Source organism: Calidris pugnax, unplaced genomic scaffold, assembly GCF_001431845.1.
Source record: "Calidris pugnax isolate Ruff unplaced genomic scaffold, ASM143184v1 scaffold615, whole genome shotgun sequence".
Lineage (NCBI taxonomy): Eukaryota > Metazoa > Chordata > Aves > Charadriiformes > Scolopacidae > Calidris > Calidris pugnax.
This window is the reverse complement of record NW_015091382.1, coordinates 197696-221462: the sequence shown is the minus strand read 5'-3', so window position 1 is coordinate 221462 and position 23767 is coordinate 197696. Positions and strand designations below refer to the sequence as shown.

At 42.4% G+C, this 23767-nt stretch overlaps 1 protein-coding gene across 1 annotated transcript in view; it reads left to right on the top strand.

Moving 5' to 3' along the window:
* Window positions 1-23538, top strand: part of ACAD9 (acyl-CoA dehydrogenase family member 9) — a 23777-nt gene extending 239 nt beyond the window's left edge. Inside the window, exons 2-18 of the mRNA XM_014961379.1 lie at window positions 1307-1400; window positions 3799-3900; window positions 6405-6511; window positions 7595-7695; window positions 11702-11780; window positions 12710-12884; window positions 13236-13309; window positions 14894-14969; window positions 15375-15445; window positions 15789-15908; window positions 16245-16373; window positions 18767-18846; window positions 19336-19462; window positions 20736-20813; window positions 21577-21705; window positions 22667-22739; window positions 23245-23538. Of these exons, the coding sequence (XP_014816865.1) occupies window positions 1307-1400; window positions 3799-3900; window positions 6405-6511; window positions 7595-7695; window positions 11702-11780; window positions 12710-12884; window positions 13236-13309; window positions 14894-14969; window positions 15375-15445; window positions 15789-15908; window positions 16245-16373; window positions 18767-18846; window positions 19336-19462; window positions 20736-20813; window positions 21577-21705; window positions 22667-22739; window positions 23245-23345 (1716 nt within the window). The 3' untranslated portion in view covers window positions 23346-23538. The remainder of the gene's footprint in view (window positions 1-1306; window positions 1401-3798; window positions 3901-6404; window positions 6512-7594; window positions 7696-11701; window positions 11781-12709; window positions 12885-13235; window positions 13310-14893; window positions 14970-15374; window positions 15446-15788; window positions 15909-16244; window positions 16374-18766; window positions 18847-19335; window positions 19463-20735; window positions 20814-21576; window positions 21706-22666; window positions 22740-23244) is intronic.
* Window positions 23539-23767: the final 229 nt, after the last annotated feature.

Genomic DNA, 23767 nt, shown 5'->3' with positions numbered 1-23767 from the left:
GGGCCCCCCCCCTCAGGTGTGTCAGCCGGGCCCCCCTCAGGTGAAGCTGGTTGCCTTAGCGGAGCCGGTTGCAGCTGTGCGGGATGGGGGTAGGAAAGCTGCAGAACTCGAGGGTAGAGAAGCCCTCCAGCGTCTGAAGGGCCGCTTGAATCCGCTGTCCCCTGTTGCTGCACGGTCAGCACGTCCCCCACAGAAACACACGTCTGTTGGCGCTGGGCTGTAGGACAGAGCTCATGGCAGTTTGACACTCTGGTCACTTCAGGGAACGAGGCTTGACGTCAGCTTTTGCTTACAGGTGTTTATAGGAAAGATTGGAGTTGTTGTTGTGTCTTGAGATGTCACTGGATAAAGAAGTTACGAATTTGAGATGCAGCACTGTATTAGAACTTGTTAGTGCAAAGTTAAATAAATTGAAAGAAGGAATCCCTCAAATCCACTGGAATGAGTTAATAAGGTCTCCCAAAACAGACCTTGTCAAGTCAGGTGTTATGATAGTTAGCAGGCAGACTCCATCACATTAAACCCCTGTTTGTGTTTGCCTTTTTTTTCCCTCTCAAATTTCACTACAACAGTTTTCTGAGAAACTGTAGCATTGACTAGATCCTGAATTTTTGGAGCTGATGTGATTCTTCAGACTGTCATGAAACAGTTTTGTTTGGGCAGAGGGAGACTCTTTGATTTAATAGGGGACAGATGATAAGAATTAGAAGCACGCTTCTCATGTAGTCTTCTACTTTTTGTGTTAGTTGCTTGGATTTTTTTATTTATTTGAGCCTGTCAGGTCATCCTGCTCCCAGCTCATGACCAAAATCCCCGGGAGGTGATAAGGAGCGGTATGGAACTCACTAACCTTTGTACCAGGGACACGGGACAGGTGGAATGTGCTGTGCATTTCCAAGGGACAGTTTATGGGCTGAGCTTTGAAAACATTAAAACACTAAATTGATTCTGATACAAATTAAAATGAACTCATTTTTTTTTAATCCCAAAGTGGTATTTCACTGACAAAATTAATGGTTGATAAAGGATTTTTGCATCCTCTTAGTTCTTAAAATCTCTCTGTTTCTCCCCGTTGTTTCTGTTTTTTGGTTAATAACCTTCTGATCGGATTTTGGCATGTAGCAGAGTCGAGTCCTGTGGATAAGGCTGTTTCTGAACACTTTGCACAATTCTTAATTTTCACAGTTCTTTAGAGTCCAATATTTGAAAGGTGCATGGTTTTGAGTTTTTTATTTCAATTGCATGCTTCATGCTTTTTTTTTTTTTAAATAAAAAAAATAAAACAAGTATTTGCCTCATATTTTAGGAAGAAGTTTTCCCTTATCCAGAAATTAGCAATGAAGAACTACAGGAGATCAACCAGTTTGTAGGACCTGTAGAAAAATTCTTCAATGAAGAAGGTATCGTCATTAGTTTCTTATTCATGCAAGTGATCTAAGGATTAGATTGATTTAACTGTAACCCTTGAATAAGATTATTATACTTTAAATATTCAAGTTATCTTAAGCATTTATTGTCGGTCTTACAGTGCTGCTGATTCTATAGGCGTGTTCATTTGGGGCTTTTTTAATATGGACTGTTTGGATGCTGATGAGAAGAAATAAATCTTCAAACCAGAAAAAAAATAAATAGAAAAAAACCCCAGGAATTAAAAGAATTCCATAGAGCTAGGACTTGAAATTGGTTTTAGCTCAGTTGAATAATGCTATTTACCACTTCATATATTGTGAATTTTTTCTGAAACTTTTTAATTCTCCTACTGTACTAAAGCTGGGTTTGGCAAAATTCACCAGAGATCTTCATAACTGGTGAGTCATTGAGAAGCGATGAAAAAATCAAAACTATTTATGTTTTTTCAGCAATAGAGCAGCAATTCAATTTGGGAAAAGACCTATTAGCCACGTGCATTCCTGACAGGGTTGCAGGGTGTTTCTTCTATTACCGGAGCAACAGATAAAGCCAATTCTAGAACAATTGTAGAAAATTGGTTTTTATAGACGGCAATTTCTAGGACAGTTAAACAGCATTGTCTCAGATTTCCTGCTGACAAAGGTAGGAGGTCTAGATTGCCAAATGCCGCAGGAGTTCGAAGAAGCCTGTGTTTGTCACAGATAACAATTTATGAGATCCAGGTAATTTTAACAATAAGATTGTAACCTTGCTCCCTAGCAATAAATTAAGAATTTATGCAGATTACACTTTCAAATTCTTTGTTCTGTTGTGGAACATCATTTACTCAATAAAAAACTTGATATTTAAGAGAGAGGGAAAAAAAAAAGTCAACTTACAGAGTCTTAACCGAAGATGGAAATTGCTGATCTTTGTGTCAATTCACAGCCATCTCTGTTTAGTTATCCAGGGTCATTTACGGGGGTGGTCCACCCCTGTTAGGAGAGCAGTCAGAAACAGTCAGAAACCTGATGTGCTTGGCACTGGGTAAGGAGACTGGTCTCAGCAGAGTCATGGTGAGGCCGTGGCAGCATCCACACACCCCACATGGGTCTGGGGGGGCACAATGGAGGAAGAGCTTAAAAACCACCTTTCTCTCCCCAGAACGGCTGTTGGCATAACACTTATCTGTGTATCGCACCATGTAGCTAAAAAAATCAGTGTGGGGAATGAAAAGTCTTCTTTAAAACAAATTTTCTTTTTGAATAACTTCTCTTCGAAGAGCATCAGAATGCTTAGTTGCCTCCCCCTGCTGTATTCCATGTAGAATTTAAAGTGTCATTTCAGTTCCTTTTGGGAATGTGCCATTGCTTTTGCAATTTGCAGAGTTACTTCTTTTTGTGTGTTTGGAAAGATGGCTTGTGTTTCTCTTGCTGCAGCTTACACCCGTCCCAACCTGCTTAATACAGTTGTTGTTTATTTTCAGTGTCACAGTACAGAACAGCTCTTGTAATCCCTCAAGAATTTTAATAACTCCTGAGAATAAGATTTTTGTAATTAACTCATTTATGTGTGTGTTTCTTTTGTTATTGTGACCTAGACATAGTTCAGATAGCAAATCCTTTGCTTATTCCAGCCATGGAATCTGCTAACGTGCACGAGCACAATCTTTACACAGAGAAACGTTTGAGAAAATGAAATAAAAAGCAGGGTTTTCCTGCTTCCAAGTCATTTTCCTGGATGTCATGACTTTACAGCCATAATTATTACACCATCAAAGTCAAAATCCGGACCCAAATGGGAGGTCCCAAGAATACTAAAGTGGGCTACTTAAGTGGAGCATTGTTCTCCAGAAACAGAATTGAGACCTCCCGCTGCGATGTTTAGGACTTGTCTGTGTGATTGTCATCAAAAGGCCAGAAAATCATCATTTTTCACTCTGTGGGCGGAGGACGGGCTGGGGTGTCAGGCCAAGGCAAACAGCCCCCACCCCCCGCTGTGTTATCAGTCTTACAGGAGCCAGCTCAGGGTTTGGGACTGTTCCAGCCACAGTGGGAGGAGAGCAAACAGGAGAGAAAGAAGCTAGGAAGGGTAATTCTTGCGAAGCTTGGGATGAGAGGTGTGTCTGTGTGTGCTGCAGCCAGCGTGACGGCTGCTGTAACGATGCTTGAGAATCTGGGAGGAAGCTGAGAGCAGGGAGGGACGTGGTGCTCCGGCCACCCCTTGTTCTGTCCCTTAGCTCAGTTCTTGGGGTCTGGGCGCTGAGTCTGGCCGTTGGGTGAGGGATCACGCTGCTGCTCACTCATGGCACAGTGACCATGGCTTCCATTTGAGAACGCTGCAGACCCAGGGCCCTTTTCTGCACTGAGAAACAAGAGTTTTAAATTACAAAACCTTCTGTGTTTGTAGTGGACTCTAAGAAGATTGATCAAGAAGCAAAAATCCCACCTGAAACTTTAAAAGGACTGAAGGACCTGGGTCTCTTTGGCATGCAGATTCCAGAGGAATATGGTGAGTGAATGATCGCAAAAGGATAACCCAGTAGTGTCCGTGAAGTAATGCATTTTGGGGTCTTGCAGAATGTGTCTGTACTATCCTGCGTGTAGTCCTTTGGCTTGGATGTCTAAGTGAGGAGCTGAGGCTTCCTCTCTGGTTAGTAAAGAGCTGTGGGGCACCGGGCATGGCTCTGTAGGAGCCCTGTGTACTCCTGCCTGGGGCACCTACGTTAGCTAACTAATTTTAGATGGTGTAAAGTCCTCTTGGCAGAGCATTTTCCTTGTTCTTTTTTCGGATGCAGTAGAGCAGCGTGACATTCCATGGGACTTGCTGTTCTTGCTCGTGGTTCCTAAAATGATACTGGGTCCAAACTGCCGTGTCTCATGGAACCAATCTATCAAACTGTCCCTGGCAGATGGGAATGTGTTTGACCTTAGAGAAGTGTAAAAGTATAAAGTCTATTCATTACAAGTATAGCTTTTGTGAAAAATCTTTTCTATTCACTTCACATTTATGTCTTAAAGGACATCATGGTGCTAATTGAGATCATTAGTTTCTCTTTAAACTTGCAAAGGAATTTTCAAGAAAATGGTGATTTTATTCTTATGCATAAAATAAAAATTGTGATCGAAACTGGTATTTTACATGAAATTTACAAAGAAATAAGATCCTTGTCTTATCTGTTGTCTATTATAAAAGAAGATGACTTTAAAGAGAGTGACTCAGAGGAAGACACAGCTGTGTTTGACCATCTGCAGAAGATAGTTTCAGTGGAAATAAGTTTCCCACTCTTGATTTTTTTTTTTTTTTAAAGATTCTGAAAGGCAGTGTATTTGATGTAGAATTCATACTTTAATAAACTGTTATTGTTGTTTGGTCTTGCGTTGCTTTGAAGCTTATGAAATAATACTCCCTTGGCTTCCAGCCTGTCAAAGGCTGCAATCCACTCAGCGTACCTGTAGAAAGTCATGGTACTGCTGTCTTGTAAGCCTGTGTGCTGGGTAAAATACAGAAGATGGAAAGCAGTCACTGTGCTATAAGAAAGCCAATTTTTTTTTCTGCCTCATAAATAATACACTTCTAACAAGGTTATTTCCCGTTTTCTGTAGTTTAATCCAGCTGTGTTTTTGTGGGTGGTGCTTGTCATATTTTAAAACTCTTCAGTCACACATATTCAGTGCCTCGTGCATTGCCTGGTATTTTTCATAGTGGTTTGGAGTAGTGACATATTTGCCAGAAGCATTAAAATGCAGAACATGAATGGGAAAAACGAAGCTCATGTAAATCGTGGACTAATGTCTCTCTTTGTCATGGGCATCATTGAATTACTGTGCGCGTCACCAGGAGCTGAATCCTGAGTCCAGCACCGTTTAGAAAGGGGAAAAGAAGGAAGAGTGATAGTTAGGAGTGGGAGTTTTAATCCGTGTAGGCACACTCTGAAGGGGAAGGGTGTAAGAGGCGGTGACGTGGATGAATGGTATTGGGGAGAGTTGTCCTGGCATTTATTTGGTATGAGTAAAATAGCAGAGTATTGAGACATCCTTGAAATAAGGCATTAATTATCCTGACTGTATTACAGCACTGTCCCAGGTATAGGATTATTAACCCGGACAAAAGATTATCTTGATTAGATAAAGTTGTTTACTCAGATGTAATACATCAAATACTCTCACACTGGGACTTCTAATGACAAAAAATTCTTGAATATCAGACTCAGACAGATGCAGCTTTGATTTATCCTACTGCTGGTTTTATCGAGCTCCTTACAAATAGTCTCTTCATTTGCAGCAGCAGATCACAAAATTTGCCCAAAAAGGGTGTGCTGGTGTCAAGTTTGTTTCTTGATACATTCACAGTTTCTGATTACAGACATTTTTGAAGTGGTGTATTTTATCCTTCTTCAGTATCAGTTTGGAATTCTGCTTGGGAGCTGTTTTGTGGCAGTTTTGTGGTCTGGGTCACTTTGCTGGGCTTGCAGTGACGCTGGGGACAGCCTGTCCTTGTGTCTGTCCTGGGGCTTGTCCAGCCCCGTTCCCTCTGCTGCTCGGCCTGCACCTGCTCAGGGTTAATTATCTGGCTTCCTAACACGGTGTGGAAATGTCACCCAAAAATTCACCCTATCCCGTAAGCGCAGAAATTCAGCCTAGAGCAATTTTTATACCAAATCTTTTACCCTTTTTCACATACAGAGCGTTTAAAACAAGCTTGTTTTCTACTGTTTGCTGGGTTATGGTGTATTTACTGCACATGCAGGCAGCTTGAACACAGACACACCTGCTTCCTGAACAGAACCACATCCAGCACAGCTCACACATTTAAAAAGTTATTGTTTCCACAGTGGATTCTTCTGGCACAACTGCAGCAGCGCGGTACTTGTTTCTGTCCAGTCTATGCTAGGACACTCCCCAGTTAACTGTTACAGTCTTGATATTTCTGTACTTGAAAGGGATTTTCGGGGGGGAGAGGGCAGGTTAAATTGTGATGTGTGTGCTCAGAATAAAAGGTGGTATTTGTTCCAGGGGGTCTTGGTCTGTCAAACACCATGTACGCGCGGCTGGGAGAAATCACTTCGTTAGACGGATCTATCGCCGTCACGCTGGCAGCTCATCAGGCTATTGGGCTGAAGGTAATGCTCCGCTTCCACGTCAAGTCGTTCTGCACAACTTGTGGGGTGGAGTTTGTTAAAATGTGGAGTGTGAGAGTAACGAATGAGAATTGGCAGTGAAGCAAAAATCGGGTGGGACACTCTGTTGGAATGCCCAGCACCCTCTGCCAGCAACTCAGTGTAAGGTCTCAGTGCAGCATAAAGATGGAATATGAAGAGCTTAGAGAGGAAAACTTATCCAGGATCAGTGCTCTATAGCAAGTGTGGGAATTTTAAACTCTTCTCCCAATAATGCAGCCTTGAGTATGTGCCTTTTAGTGGTGGATGGATGGTGGTAGCCTGAAGCTTGAACCAGCAGTAAGTTCATTATAACAATGAAAAAAATCTTCACGGAATTGAGCAGATAATGCTAATTAAAAATATGTATTTATTCCTCACCTTACTTAACATTTCACCATCTGGAGAACAGGGCCAGTGAGCTGAGCTGGTTTGTGAAGTGGTCTGGTGAGAAGTGCTGTGTAAGACACAACCGCTGCTACTCCTGCAGTTTGGGTTAATCCTGGTTTTGTTGAGTGACTGTATCTTAGCTATTTCACCATTGATTATTTAGCTTTATTATGTACTTTTGAATTTTTTTGTCCTTTATAAGAAGCCTACTTACAAAAAATCAGTCCAACAGAGATAATGAGAGTAAGTGCCTGTGTGAGGAAATGATTTGGAACCCAAGTGAATGGTGTGTTCTGGTCTCTCATTAGGAGCTTCGAAAATTGCTGGTTTTGAGGTTATTAAAATAAAATGCTAGTGATAGTAATGAAGGTATGACAAATTATAAAGGAAGGACTATCTCAGTGCCTTTCAGAGCAACAGTGAAGTCTTCACTTAGAGCACAAACACAGTGAAGTGTACCCCAGAAGCAGCCTGAGTAGTCACCCGTTGCCTGTGGGCATTGGAAACTGTGTGATAACTGACATACTCTCATGTCTGATAAATAATAATGTCTATTGTTTATTGAACTCTCTCTTGTTATGCCATAAAATTTGCAAATCAACCTTCTTGGCTTTGTTTCTTTGATGCTGAAAGGTTTTCTGTTAATTCTTTATTTAGGGAATCCTCATTGCGGGCACTGATGAGCAGAAAGCAAAGTACCTGCCGAGGCTGGCGTCTGGGGAGCACATCGCAGCTTTTTGCCTCACAGAGCCTGGAAGGTACTGCGTTTGTAACCATAAAAGCTTCAGAAAACACCAAAACACCAAATATATACCAAATATTTTTTTTAAAGTATTTTAATCTTCATTAAAGTGATGGGTTAATATATTAAATCTTTATTATTTGGTGTCTATGGTCACTCTGTGACCATATAGGTCAATTCTTTCTCTGTTTTTTTTAAGTGTTCACTTCAAATCATGTAATATCAAATAAGTCTTTTCCCAATGTGCTGCTTATGGTGGTTTCCATGAAATCACTAAGTGTTGTTCCCATCCCAGGAAGTCATCCACTGCGCTTCTGGTGCTACTGAATATGCATCAAAAGGGTACTTTATGCTTGGTTAGAAATAATGGGCTGTGATTCTGGGATGCTTTCAGTTCTTTTTCAAACTTATAAAAGCCTGTATTGAAGGAGCTTGCCAAAAACAAAACAATAGGAAGAAATTTTGGTCTTTCCTTAGAGTTTAAAAAAGATGTATTTGTAGCAGCAACATAATTTCAAAGATAAAGTTATTCAAACTTATAAAAGCCTGTATTGAAGGAGCCGCCAAAAACAATAGGAAGAAATTTTGGTCTTTCCTTAGAGTTTAAAAAAGATGTATTTGTAGCAGCAACATAATTTCAAAGATAAAGTTATATTTATTGTGTTTATTCATTGACTGTTGCTAATGTTGCAAACTTTGTTATTGCAGAAGAGGTGCAGTTTTCTTAAAAACATACAGGCAGAGGGTTATTACATGATTGTGAAGGAAACTGAGTAAAGGACTGAGACCGGTTGAATGTTTGAAGCTGAATCTCACTTGTCCATAGAAAACCATAGTTTGAACCTGTCTTTCCTGGATTCCTGTGGGCTGGAGTGGCCCGCAGGGAGCATTGGGTGTACTCCCTCATTTCGTGCTGCTGTGATGTGGGTTCCCCCCAGCCTCAGCCATGGGTTTTCAAGGGCCCTAAGCCCAGTTGTGACTCTCTGAAAGCTGTCCCACTCGCAGGTCACACTGACACTGGTGCTGGTGCTTTAACAGTGATCTGTGGAAGGGAGTTGGAAGTAACACACAGGAAAAAACCCAAGGGCTAACTGTGTTCCAAAATTCTTCTAACTTCTTTATTTAGCCCAGAATTATTTAAAAAGATTACTGGTCTTAGTAACTTTAACTTCAGCCTTCTTAGCAGCTTTAGTTCTAGTGCACAGAAGCAATCATTTTTATAACTGTATTTTAGCAATTTAACACTATTAACATACCCGCTCTTCCAAGAACTTAATAACTGTCTTCAGCCAGAAGCCCAATCTAACACTATTAACATACCCGCTCTTCCAAGAACTTAACTGTCTTCAGCCAGAAGCCCCGATTGAGCTGTTGGGGTGTTTGATTTGTGGAAGAGGAAGCTTCTTTCAAGGGGGAGATGATGTGCTGCTGCTTAATTGTGTAATGAGGAGGATTCAAGAGAGGGTGTGAACAGAACGTAAACTTTTGATAGCTTTGTTGTAATTCACTTTAGAAAGAAAGTATTAGATGTGCCCAGGTGCTCACTGATAGAGATCGCTACGTTTATGCCTCGTTTCTCTTGAGCCTTTCTTGAGGAACAACCTAGACATGTAAAACTTGGCTGTGTTTTAGGATGACAGATTCACTGTGTGCTCACAGAGCTCAACGTGTAGCTCAAAAAAGTTGTTTACGTGCCATTCTGAACGTTGTGGTCAGGTGATAAGATTGATAACACAGTCCAACAGAGATAATGAGAGTAAGTGCCTGTGTGAGGAAATGATTTGGAACCCAAGTGAATGGTGTGTTCTGGTCTCTCATTAGGAGCTTCGAAAATTGCTGGTTTTGAGGTTATTAAAATAAAATGCTAGTGATAGTAATGAAGGTATGACAAATTATAAAGGAAGGACTATCTCAGTGCCTTTCAGAGCAACAGTGAAGTCTTCACTTAGAGCACAAACACAGTGAAGTGTACCCCAGAAGCAGCCTGAGTAGTCACCCGTTGCCTGTGGGCATTGGAAACTGTGTGATAACTGACATACTCTCATGTCTGATAAATAATAATGTCTATTGTTTATTGAACTCTCTCTTGTTATGCCATAAAATTTGCAAATCAACCTTCTTGGCTTTGTTTCTTTGATGCTGAAAGGTTTTCTGTTAATTCTTTATTTAGGGAATCCTCATTGCGGGCACTGATGAGCAGAAAGCAAAGTACCTGCCGAGGCTGGCGTCTGGGGAGCACATCGCAGCTTTTTGCCTCACAGAGCCTGGAAGGTACTGCGTTTGTAACCATAAAAGCTTCAGAAAACACCAAAACACCAAATATATACCAAATATTTTTTTTAAAGTATTTTAATCTTCATTAAAGTGATGGGTTAATATATTAAATCTTTATTATTTGGTGTCTATGGTCACTCTGTGACCATATAGGTCAATTCTTTCTCTGTTTTTTTTAAGTGTTCACTTCAAATCATGTAATATCAAATAAGTCTTTTCCCAATGTGCTGCTTATGGTGGTTTCCATGAAATCACTAAGTGTTGTTCCCATCCCAGGAAGTCATCCACTGCGCTTCTGGTGCTACTGAATATGCATCAAAAGGGTACTTTATGCTTGGTTAGAAATAATGGGCTGTGATTCTGGGATGCTTTCAGTTCTTTTTCAAACTTATAAAAGCCTGTATTGAAGGAGCTTGCCAAAAACAAAACAATAGGAAGAAATTTTGGTCTTTCCTTAGAGTTTAAAAAAGATGTATTTGTAGCAGCAACATAATTTCAAAGATAAAGTTATATTTATTGTGTTTATTCATTGACTGTTGCTAATGTTGCAAACTTTGTTATTGCAGAAGAGGTGCAGTTTTCTTAAACACATACAGGCAGAGGGTTTATTACATGATTGTGAAGGAAACTGAGTAAAGGGCTGAGACCGGTTGAATGTTTGAAGCTGAATCTCACTTGTCCATAGAAAACCATAGTTTGAACCTGTCTTTCCTGGATTCCTGTGGGCTGGAGTGGCCCGCAGGGAGCATTGGGTGTACTCCCTCATTTCGTGCTGCTGTGATGTGGGTTCCCCCCAGCCTCAGCCATGGGTTTTCAAGGGCCCTAAGCCCAGTTGTGACTCTCTGAAAGCTGTCCCACTCGCAGGTCACACTGACACTGGTGCTGGTGCTTTAACAGTGATCTGTGGAAGGGAGTTGGAAGTAACACACAGGAAAAAACCCAAGGGCTAACTGTGTTCCAAAATTCTTCTAACTTCTTTATTTAGCCCAGAATTATTTAAAAAGATTACTGGTCTTAGTAACTTTAACTTCAGCCTTCTTAGCAGCTTTAGTTCTAGTGCACAGAAGCAATCATTTTTATAACTGTATTTTAGCAATTTAACACTATTAACATACCCGCTCTTCCAAGAACTTAACTGTCTTCAGCCAGAAGCCCCGATTGAGCTGTTGGGGTGTTTGATTTGTGGAAGAGGAAGCTTCTTTCAAGGGGGAGATGATGTGCTGCTGCTTAATTGTGTAATGAGGAGGATTCAAGAGAGGGTGTGAACAGAACGTAAACTTTTGATAGCTTTGTTGTAATTCACTTTAGAAAGAAAGTATTAGATGTGCCCAGGTGCTCACTGATAGAGATCGCTACGTTTATGCCTCGTTTCTCTTGAGCCTTTCTTGAGGAACAACCTAGACATGTAAAACTTGGCTGTGTTTTAGGATGACAGATTCACTGTGTGCTCACAGAGCTCAACGTGTAGCTCAAAAAAGTTGTTTACGTGCCATTCTGAACGTTGTGGTCAGGTGATAAGATTGATAACATACACGTTAGTCAGTAGAAATGGCCCCGCAGGGAACTGAAGTAGGTTTCTTTACAGCTGATCAATCTAGTAGATTTCCTTGTTAGTTAAAAACTAAAATTTATCTACTACTGTTTAATACAGCTCTTAACATTCCTTTTGAAAGGATGGGAAGAGATTACGTTTCGTTTTTTAAAGCATGTTTGTTTCTTTAAACGTTAATAACTTGTTTGGCTTTTAGTGGAAGTGATGCTGCCTCCATCCAGACAAGAGCGACCCTCAGTGAAGATGGGAAATCCTTCTTATTAAATGGCTCCAAGGTACCGCTCACAGGCTGCAGATGTGACGGGGTTTTGTTACAAGTTTACAGAAATCATCTCTCTGTTTTGCTGTAAGAGACTCCCTGGGCGGCAGCACCCGAACTTTGAGGTTTCCAAGCTAGTGGAGAATGCCCATGTCAGCAGGAGAACCCACCAAAGAGAATAGAAAAGCACAATGTTCAGGGAATGACCTTCACCAAACTCTTGGTAAGAAGGACAGGAGCAGCCGTTCCTGGGGCCCCATCACAGCTCATGGGGCTCAGCTTTGTGAGCAAAAAGAAACCTGAAACTGTGTTTTCCCCTTTCTTCATTCTTCGGGCAGGATTTTATAGGTATTTTTGAAGGAAAACCTGACAATGAATAGGAAATAGGGCTGCTCAGAACGTTTCTAAAAGAAACAATGACAAAATGCAATCTTAAAGAGACACAGAGATGTCCTGGGTTCAGCAGTATTTCATAGGTTGCAGACTGATCTGCGGTTGTTGCTGCATCAGTCTGAGATGTGAAGAGCCCCATCCAGGGGGAGAGGCCGTAGGGACATGGCCTGATGCAGAGAATTCCTCATCACGGCTGAAATTATTCTGGGCAAAGTGGTTCTATGCTCTGTGTTCCCCTTGTGTCCCTCACGTGCCACGAGAGCAGGATTTACAAGCTTTTGTGAAAACACACCATGGATTGTAATTTAATTCAAGTCTATATTGCAGCCTATTTTTATAGCTGCTCTAAATTGACCATTCTGTGGTCAGCTTTCCTTGGAAGTGCGTTCACAAGAGGCAAAACTAACAGCAGAACACTCGTTAGATCTAAGGGAAGAAGCAGCAATTATTCACCACTCTGTCCTTTGCTAGTTTATTGTGAAACACTGAAGAACAGTGCTCACAAAACCAGAACAAATGTATTTCTGACACATCTCTCCTCTCTCAAAACAGGTGTGGATATCGAACGGTGGCCTCGCAAATATCTTCACGGTGTTTGCCAGGACAGAGGTTGTTGATAAAGATGGACAACTCAAAGACAAAATTACTGCTTTCATCGTAGAGCGGGACTTTGGTGGAGTCACCCATGGGAAACCTGAGGATAAGTTGGGCATTCGAGGATCCAATAGTAAGAATCACTTAAAATTGTTAACAGAAATTGTTTTAATGTTTTTATTTGTTTAGGTCATGTGTATTCATTGGGACTTGACTGCTCTGTCAGCACCTTAAAATAGAAACAAACCTATAGTTCTGTTTACACTGTGTATATTAATTATATTTTGAGTATTTGACATCAATAATTGATGTCAGCCACAGTCTTTTCCCAAATTCTAACTTCTTTGGCAAAGCACCTGTAATTCTGTCATAAACAATGCAGTAGGAAAACTGCTTCTTGTTACGAAGCGAATGAGTTTTGTTCCTGAATGTCTTTGAAATATATCTACATAATAATTCACCAGCCCTTAACTCTGTGTTTCAGCTTGTGAAGTACATTTTGAAAACACAAAAGTGCCTATTGAGAATGTAATTGGAGAAGTAGGAGGGGGATTTAAGGTAAGAAATAACAATAACTACTGATGATTTTGAAAAGCCTGAAGGAGACTTTTGGTGGGGTTTTTTTTCTGTACTCAGGTTTCCCTAGTGGTAATAGGAGTATTCCCAAACTGGAGAACACTGGAGGATGCACTGCTCAGTTTACATTATCTGTGGTGTGTTAATTGGTTTCACTGCTGCCGTTCACAAGCGTGCCCTGATTCGGGTGTGCCCAAAGCAGGTGGATCTGCTCTGGCAGGGGGTTGGACTAGATGATCTCCAGAGGTCCCTTCCAACCCCATGTCATTCTGTAATTCCAGATCTGTATGTATTTCTTCTCAACACAATTACAGAGCTGGTTCCGCTGCTTGTTTGGCTTTTTATTGTTTTTCCTGGTGTCCTGTTCCCTTCAGAAAAGGGAGCAGCTTTCTCAGCAGAACGTCTGAATTGAATTGGGGAAACATCTACTGCTGTTCCCTATGGGCAGAGTTGTGGCCTGTGCAGAAAGGGGGAGAAAGAAAGAACAGGCAATGATCAGCAGAACGTCTGAATTGAATTGGGGAAACTGCTGCTGCTCTTCCCTACAGGCAGAGTTGTGGCCTGTGCAGAAAGGGAGAGAAAGAACAGGCAATGGTTTGAGGGAGATGCAGACCCTGTCCAAGGCCCCGGGGCTCTCAGGTGGTTTTCCTGTGTTGGAGAACACCAGGAGAAGCCTGAAGTTCTCTTCATTGTGCCAGAGGAGTGACAGCCATAAAGCCACCGCGGGTCACCCTGCTGCTGTGACCTTTCTCTGAGCCCAACCTCTGGTTTTGCTAAACTCTTCTTAGTGGTCCCTCTCCATTTTCTTACTCCTCCTGCAGCTGGGAAGTCCAGGCCTAAATGCCAAACAAAACAGTTCTCTTTTCTCTAGTAAGCATATTAAAAGAAGATTTTTTGATTTCTTCTTCAGATAATTACCACAAATTAAAATGTAGGAACAGTGACTTCTTGCTAAATTTCTTTACAGTCTTTGAACTGAGTCACCCAGGATTCTCTTGGTAAGAAACAGCAATACTAGATTTCAGAATGAATTTTTCTAGATTACTGATCTGTATTTCATTTCTACACCTTTCTTTCTTGTTCTCATCTTGCGCGTTGCTGAAAGGTGTGAGGCAGGAGAGCGTCTCGCAGGGCAGCTGCAGAGAAGATGTTTAGCCTGGGCTTAAGCAATATTCTGTTTTTCTCCTGCATCTGCTAAAATCCAGCAGCGCTGTGTGTGGAGTTGCAGATAGATGCCTTTTTATCCGCGTTTTACCTTAATGCGCTTTGAATGGAGGATTTACTTCCAGGTCACTGCTTCATCAGCATCTGAAAACTGTTTGGAGTAGGGAATTGGCCCTGGTAGGTCACCTGAAAAGCATTTTGAAGTTCTGCAGCGTTATTGCTGGGGCTCTGGCTGCCGTGCTGGCGGGCGTGAGGCGGGTCTCAGGACGGGGAGCGTGTCCCAGTGACAAATGACATCCAGGAAAGCCCCGAAAGATGCAGCAAGACGGGGTTGGCCAGCGTGGCCCCAGGAGGAGGGTTGGGGCGACAACAGGGCCTGAACACCCCTCCTTTCCTTCACAGGTTGCCATGAACATCCTGAACAGTGGGAGGTTTAGCATGGGCAGCGCCTCGGCGGGAATGATTAAAAAACTGATAGGTGGGTGACTGGGGGCTGTGGGGCCCTGGGTGTGTGCACAAACCCACCTGCCCGGGGTGGATCATTAAAATGTAGGAACATGACTGGGGGCTGTGGGGCCCTGGGTGTGTGCACAAACCCACCTGCCCGGGGTGCATCACACACTTGGTTCAGAGTGGGAACAGGAGCTTCGGTCGTAACAACATCGCTGTATTGGCACTCGTAACATGCTTTGGCTTCTTAAAAAAATGAAAATATTTTTATTTAAAATTTATATTAAAAGCCTCTTTACAGTGGTTTAACACTGAAGTTTTTTCAGTTCCTGTAGTGGAAAGTTATTGCCTCTATTTAATTTTTCTGAGGTAAAGTGTTCTTCCTAAGACAACAGCCTATATACTGGGGTTTTGTTTTTGTTTTGTTTCAAAGAAATGACAGCAGAGTATGCTTGTACCCGGAAACAATTCAACAAGAAACTGAGCGAATTTGGATTAATTCAGGTAATAAACTAAATCTCTGTGCTTTGTATTGACTCAGTGCAAGAACGTAGGTTCTGGTGGGGGTTCTTTTGGCTGTGCTGGTTCAAAGAGATGGCTGGAGGTATTTAAATCGTGTAATCCTAGCACAGACTTCTATTCACTGATCTTTTAAATGTCTAGAATGGTAAATGTAATGAATAAGGGTAGAATTTTTTGAGATTGTTTTGCAGTAGTAGCTTTGATTAGTTAGTATTTCATCATATGTTAAACGCAGGAAAACTGCAGTTGTGCTTTTAAGTTTCAGGCTTGAGTGTGGGGTTTGGCACCTGAATGACTGTGCGGTTCCTTGGTTGCTGTTTGGCAGGAGAAGTTCTGTTTGATGGCCGTGAAGGCCTATGTGATGGAGAGCATGGCTTACCTCACGGCAGGAATGATGGACAGGCCCGGCTTCCCCGACTGCTCCGTGGAGGCAGCCATGGTCAAGGTAATGCTTTTTATTGGGGGACTCCCCCACGGCTTCAAGCTGGCACAGGCTGACACCCTCCTGGTTTTCCAGCCGGTTCCAGCCCCGTTGCTGGTTCCATGGGGTGGGTTGAGAGGACTCCTGTCCCGCTGAATCCGGGCGGAGGGGAGGGCTCCAGCCAAGCAGCCACAGCTGCTCCCTCTGCTTGCAGCCCCGGTGCCCCCGGGAGTGTTCCCTTGGGGGGTGGTGGAGCTCGGGCTGTAGCAGGAGGGGTGTGACAGCCGTACGGGGCGTTACAGCAGCGTCGCGGAGCGGTGTGCTCTGCATCTCCCCTGACTGAACCGCTGTGACGGGCAGGTGTTCAGCTCTGAAGGTGCCTGGGCTTGTGTCAGCGAAGCGCTGCAGATTCTGGGTGGCCTTGGCTACATGAAGGATTACCCCTACGAGCGCTACCTCAGAGACTCCAGGATACTGCTCATTTTTGAGGCAAGTACCGACCTACTGGTTTTACTGTGAACTGAAGCTCACACTCGCCCTGAGCCGAAACCCCAGTGCTCAGCGGAAGGGTCCTTCCTGTCTTTAGCTGCAAAGTCTGTAATAGAATAAGACCGAAGAACTAATTTTGTTTGCTTTGGAGATATGGACAGTACTCCCCTAAAATAAAATAAGGTGGCTTCTGTAGACTAACCACAAAGTGTGAGTTGCTGGAGGAGCTGGCGCCAGCTTTGCCTCTGCAAAGAACAAACTGGTAGTGTATGTGCATGGTAGTGTGTACACAGTTCTGGGTACACGTGCTGGTAGTGTGTGTACAGTTTCTTCAGTATTTAGAAACTTTCTGGATGTTTTTAATAAAACATGCAGCTGTTTTAAATGCACCATCGTGCGAAAAACCAGTCCCAGTTCAGGGCTTCAGTTTGCTGTTGTTTTGAGCAGACTAAAGGATTCTAAATTAGCATAAAAGCCTAAAACTGTTTTAGTTGACAAAAGTAACCCATTGGCTGATGTTCAGTAAGGGGCTGTAACAGCGTGTGCTGGCTCGGGCTGGCATCCCTGGGTCCCTAAGGAGAGCCTTGTCAGAGGAAACTGACAATCTTGCTTTGGGGCAAGCACATTCTGAAACCCTCTTTGCTGCCTTTATTCTCCTGTGGCCCTGCTGGTGCGAGCGGGAGGGTTTGGTTTGAGGTATGGGCCAAATTTTAATCTTTAAGCAGATTTCTCTAATAGGATTTTCTAATTTTTATTTTGTGGCTGAGCTGCTCTGTTGGTACCTTGACTTGAGTAGCCTTTCCTCTTGTCTGCTTCTCCCAAGCAAAGTAGGGAAACTCACAAAAGATTAATTTAGGAGTTTTAACTTATTGATATGCTTTTTTAAAAAAAAAAAAAAATCTGTTGGCTGTGAAATGTATTCTGGATTTTCAGTGACCGTTCAGTCAGACTCACAGGCTTGGTTTTTCTTGATGGACCATGTGGAAAGGTTCTTTTACCTCCCGGTGTCAGGACAGCAGAGTCTCAGCTGCAAATTAATGCAAGTGACAATTTTCACACACAGCAGTATCTATTTGTGAGCTGCTTTTGCAAATACGGGTGTGTTTGTCTCCTGTAAGTAGGAAGAGTCAGTTCTAGTATGGATCAGAGAGCAAAACCAGCCCTCCACAGGTCACCCTGCTGCGTCCTGCGGGGTGTGATGTTGGTCAGTTCCGAGCAGTGCCACCCCAGCTGGTGTCAGGAGCGCTGGGCTGGACTGGCTGAAGCAAGGGAGACCTTTCACATCGGGCAGGTTGGAAGAAGCCTTGTTTTAAAAAAAAAAACAAAACACCACCCCATTGGAATTCCTGTAAATCAGCTCATTTTTCTCACTGATCCCAATGTTTAAAGTTGCTTTTCTGCTGAAAGGAGGAGGTTGTGCCTCCCCTCGCTGTTTGCCTTGGCCTGTTGTCGGGGACCTGCCAGCAGAGGAGCTAAATGCAGCCAAGGACAGGCCGTGTCCTGGCTCTGGGGCTGTTGGGGGCTGTCCCTGTGCCCCCCCAGCACCTCCTGAGCCTGGGAACAGACAGACACCTTTGGGCTGTCACCTCTGTCCCTTCGTCTGTCACCGCCTCGTGACGGATTTGACACTGAGCTGATACTTGGGTGCTTTTCAGCCTTCTCTGGTTTGGTCTGTCTTCTTCAGCCACAGAATGGATTCCCAGGCGTCAAATTGTACAGGATCAGCTTAATTGTCTCGTCTGTGATTACTGTCAAACAGGCAGTTTGACAACTATTTCAATGTTCCTTTACTGGAACAATGCAGAACTTAGCTGCTTTTTTTTTTTTTTTACTCAAAATGCACTTAGTCTAGTTTATTTTTCATTGTGGTACCTGTGTGTAATAACAAGGGGCTCGACTTCTTCACAGGTAAATGGACTCAGAATCTGTGATTGGGATAAAAGACAGCAAACATCTATGGATGGATGAAGAGAAATCCTTTAATACTAGAACAAGAGAAAGGGAAGACTGGCCAAACAGACCCGCTTGGAAAACACTCATTAATATTGTAAACATTATAGTTCACTAAAGAACCAGTCTTCAAATTTACACATATACACTTTTAAAAGAAAAAATTAATAGAGTCTTTAGCCTGTGCTTCAGTATCCTTGACCTATTGTAAACATTATAGTTCACTAAAGAACCTGTCTTCAAATTTACACGTATACTTTTAAAAGAAAAAATTAATAGAGTCTTTAGCCTGTGCTTCAGTATCCTTGACCCTTTAGACATTAAGAGCAGTTTTAGGGGGAAAAAAAAAAGTATACAAAATGTTAGCACAGCGTATCTAGATTTAAGTACTGAAAATACTTTGTACTTGATACTGACCTCACTTTGTGTTATGTTTTTTCCAGGGAACAAATGAAATTCTGCGACTGTATATTGCTTTGACGGGTATGCAATATGCAGGCAAAATCTTAACTGACAAAATTAAGTATGTTCTTATTTATTGCTAATATTTTTAATAAACGAAACAATCTGATAACTGTTTAATTATAGATAAGATGGGGAAACTAGGAAAAAACCTGCAATATTTTCAAGTGTATTATATGTCTCAAAAAATAGTTCAATCTTAAAGCATTCTTTTTCTTTTAAATTGGGTGTTTTATGGATTTAGGAATTTTGGCCTTTGTATTTTATCTTACAATTCTGGCTTGTGTAAAATTCTTTTTTACAAGACCAGTAACTAATTAAGATTTTATAAGAAAGTGTTATTGGTAGGACAGCTGTATTGTAGAGGAACCAAATACGAACCATGTTGTGTGTTTCCACACAACATCTGGAGTTGTTCTCCAGATTTCACAGTAAAATGGCTCATAAGCCTTGGTGACTCATAGAGAAACTGCAGGGGTTTTGGTAAAGCAAATAGAATTTCACTTGATTATTTGAACCTTCTGAAGCTGCTGTTTGCCCAACCTTTCAGAGAAATCAAGAAGGGGAACGTGGGCGTGGCGCTGGGGGAGTTCCTCAACAGGTTACGGGACACGATGGGCAGAAAAGTGGATTATGGGCTGGCGGGCGACGGCGGGGTGGTGCACCCCAGCCTGCAGGTGAGTGCCCGGGGACACTCAGGTCTCTCAGCCCTGGTTCCTTCAGTGCTTGGTGCCCAGACCCCTGGTTATGCAGAACAGGACAGGTGCTTAGGGACAGAGAGTTACACATTGAAGCAGATGCTTCCACCTTTTCAGGGGTAGGGACTCAGTTACAGGTATTACGTGGGTACAGATCAATATAAATGAAGACAGCTCTCAGGCTGTATTTACACCAAATCCAGGTTTATTGCCATTTTAGTAATTTATATAAACTCAGCCTTCACGGTATTAGAGTCTCTGTAACGGTGTGTTGCTGCCCTTCACAATAAGGTCAGTTACAAAGCACAGTATTTTTCCCTGTTCAATAGTAACACAGGTTTAGGTGAGAGTTTCTGTGAACTATCTATACATATGTACTTAACCACTCAGTAAGTCGTTTAGGTGAGAGTTTCTGTGAACTATCTATATATATTTCTTAACCACTCAGTAAGTCATGTTTATGACCAAAGATGAACGTTCTGTTGATACCAAAAAGATAAGGTGTGTTTTCCCCGTGATGTTTAGTTAGGGATTTGAGGAACAGTCCCCGCCCCGCCAGCGGTACCTGTGCCCAGGGCAGGTATTTTGGGCACAAGGTCAGAGGATTTGCTGGGACTGGGTAATGCTGGTGACACACTGCAGCTTCACACCCACTTACTTACCTTCATACTACCAGAATCAGCATAATGAATTAGTTGTGTTTACAAATCAAAAGCCAAATATGACTCTGGAAATTTTTTTCCTGCTTTATACCAGGCTTTGAGACTATTGGTGCATTCACACAGTACTACCAGAGAATTGTGATTTTTCAGGGTTTTCAGAACCTCCTGCGCTTAGAATAAGCATTAGGTTTGCTGGGCCATTGCGTTACATAAGAATTTTTCAGACTTATTTGCATAAGCACAAAGACTATTCTGAAAAGTTACCAACAGTAAAAGTTAGAAAATGTTAAGGCATATTTTATAGAGCAAGGATAATGCCTCTGGATTTCAGCAGCAAACTGGGTGTTAAAGCCAGTCCTTGCCAAGAGACAATCTAGTATTAGTTGGGCTTCAGGATACCAGGGCTGCAGCTAAACCCTGATTTATTTTTTTTTATATTTCCCCCCCTCCCTTGGAAAAGAACCAACATTTTTATACTCCCATTCCTGTGCTTGTGGTTTAGCAGTGTCCTGTTCAAGGGGATGAGGGTGTATTTGGGTTTTCCCCTAAAAGACTCCTCAAATTGTCCTATTTTCTGTTTTATTTTTAAGGAAAGTAGCAAGAAACTTGAAGAAAATGTTCATTATTTTGGAACTACAGTGAGAGGCCTGCTGAGTCGCTTTGGCAAGGTAACTCCTGGTTTTTACTGTTATCTTCACTATTGGGTATTTTATCCTCAAGGAACTGGCCTGGCTGGGCTCTGGAGCGGAGGGCGTGTACGGCACGAGCCAGGACTTCTCTTACACAACACATTTCCATGAGAAAATACACAGACATTCTGGACTCAGTGTAAAGGACCATTTATGTTAAAAGTCAAAACCCCCAAAACCAGCAATCTTGGTGCACAAATTGTTTTCTTCTCCCTCTGTAGGCAAAAATCCTGTTGGCTCCAGTGACTATTTTAAGTGCTCGCTGTGTTACCAGACCAGGCTCCACCACGTTCCAATTTACCTACATTTTTTGAACAGGCTTGATCTGTTTGGTTGGCTCCAGTGACTATTTTAAGTGCTCGCTGTGTTACCAGACCAGGCTCCACCTACATTTTTTGAACAGGCTCGATCTGTTTGGTACTTTTAATTTCAGTGATTTTGGCATTTACCAGAGCAGTTTCAAGGTGCAGCAATTCTGGCTGCAGCCAGAGAGACTGTTTGTTAGAAGGTGGAAGGTAGTAAATCCAAAACTTCATAGTTTAAGCATAGTTAATGCAAAACTGTTAAAAGGCAGAGCATTGAGGAATCCAAAACTTTCTGTCTGAGGGTAGAAATTCTATGTACCAGCTTACCCATCTGTGCTAAATAAGTATGGCTCTAAATACAAAGTATGAGAAAAACATTTGGTTAAAGTTTTAAATTGACGAACTACAAACTAATAATCATTGTTTTACTCTTCTAGACCATAGTGGATGAGCAGTTGGTGCTGAAGAGAGTGGCAGATGTCGTCATCAATCTATACGCCATGACCGCAGCCATTTCCAGAGCGAGCCGGTCCATCAGCATCGGGCTGAGGAACCACGACCATGAAGTAGGTGCACTTTGGTATCAGTCCTTGGATTGTGTAAGCGTAATAATCAGTATTTATTACTGCTCTGCCTCACCAAGTGTCGTGTGAGAGGCACTGTCCCCATCAGACTCCTCCTTTTTACAAGGTTCCCACCAGCTCCTTTGCCTGGACGAGCAACCTCCCCTGGACTCTGAGTTGTGCCCCAGCAGAGTTTGCAAAACCTCAATAACAATCAGCTTTCGTTACACTTAGAAGTAGACTCTGCCTTTGCTGTGGGAGATACAGATTCTTAACAAAGTCTCCTGTCAAACCCAGGGTGCAGCAGAAGGGAACAGACCTGGTTGGAGCAGGAGCGCAGGGAGCACAGCGAGTCCTCCCGGCGGCTGCTGCCAGAGTGTTTTGGACACTTAACAACACATCACCTTCAGGGATGAACAACACCTGCTTAAACCTGCTAATAAACACCAGCAGTGCCTCCCAAACTCTGCCCATATAACCATCACTAAATAGCACTGTGCAGTGACAGCAGTATTTGGACAGTGACTTCACTGACAGCAGAGGGGCAGTTTGTCACACGGGAGATGGCGCAGCACCTCGCTCACAGTTTCGTGGTAACAGTTACACTGCAGGGCAAGGAGATTTGGTACAATTAAGTGTTAGTCAAATCCAGACTGATGAACCTTTGTCTTCACTGGCCTCCAGACTTCATGTTTTGTGTGACATTGTGTGGGAGCCCCTTCTGGGTTTATTACCAACACCATCTTCAAGCCAGTTCTGAGGGAAGGGGTCACCCCAGCTCGGGCACCGGGCAGCTGTGGGGAGAAACAACAGCCAAGCTCACAGGGTACACGACCAGCTGTGGGACTCCGTTACCAACAGACAAACCCAGACTCCCAGAAGTTTAAATTACTGTATTTTTACTACAGTGTTTGTGTGTGAAACTCATTTACTGGTTTTCAACTGAGTTCTACTGTTTTCTCAGGTGCTTCTTACCAATATCTTCTGCACAGAAGCATATTTCAAGAACAATTACGCCATGGCTCAATTAGAAAAATGTAAGTTCCATAAAATAAAATAAACGTTACACTAATCAGGCTTTCACAGACCCTAATCAAAAGTGGTTTTGATGTGACCAGCAGAATCAATTTGCTCTGCTTTTACCTCAATGAGGGACAGAACTGGTACCCGTTGAAAATAGACCCTTTATTTAAGAGATAAAACAAACTGTGGTGATTCTTTTTTCCCAGCTGTGAGAGGAATATAAAATCTATCAGTAGCAATTAGTCCTGTAAGGATAATGCAAGGTAACAATTAGGTATTTGTGTAAGGATAATGCAAGGTAACAATTAGGTAACAATTAGGTATTTGACCTATTTGGTTAAGTACTGACCAATTAGGCATTTGCACTGTGCAACTCAGTCTGCAATCATCAGTCTTTTTTAGAAGATAATGTTAAATTATTTCTTGGCACTTGTGTTTGTATTCTAAAATGCTTTTGGAAAGCACTTTAGGAAAGCTCTTTATGGTACTTGAGGTAACTTTCCTTCTGTCTCTCGGCAGACGCAGACGAGAATCTGGATGACTGCATTAAAAAAGCTGCAAAGCAGATCCTGGAGAAGAGAGCGTACACCTGCTCCCACCCCCTGGACAGGACTTTCTGATTCCTCCCCTGAATCAAATACCCATGAATGTAAACCAGTGGCTAATTCTCTGCAGTTCAAGTATTATTTGCACATTAAAAATAACTATTTTACGAGTTTACCAAATGTAATTAGCTGTAACTGTATAAAACAAAATTTCTAAAGACACCTTCATATAAAGAGGATTAATAAAGAAATTTTATTAACATCTCAAGTTGCCTTATTCAATGTCTGTTTCCTGGGAGCTAGATAAGGACAGCTGATGGTGAGATGTGCTTTCCCAGGGAAGGGATTGGCTGTTTTTGTCAGTATCTTTATGCTTAAATCAACTACTTACCTGTAGAGAAGCACAAAAGAGTTGGGGAAGCAGAACTGGGGAGGGCATGTGTCCTGCACCCTGGGGGCAGCAGCACCAGCTCCCTCCAGGGTGAGGTCTCTCTGAG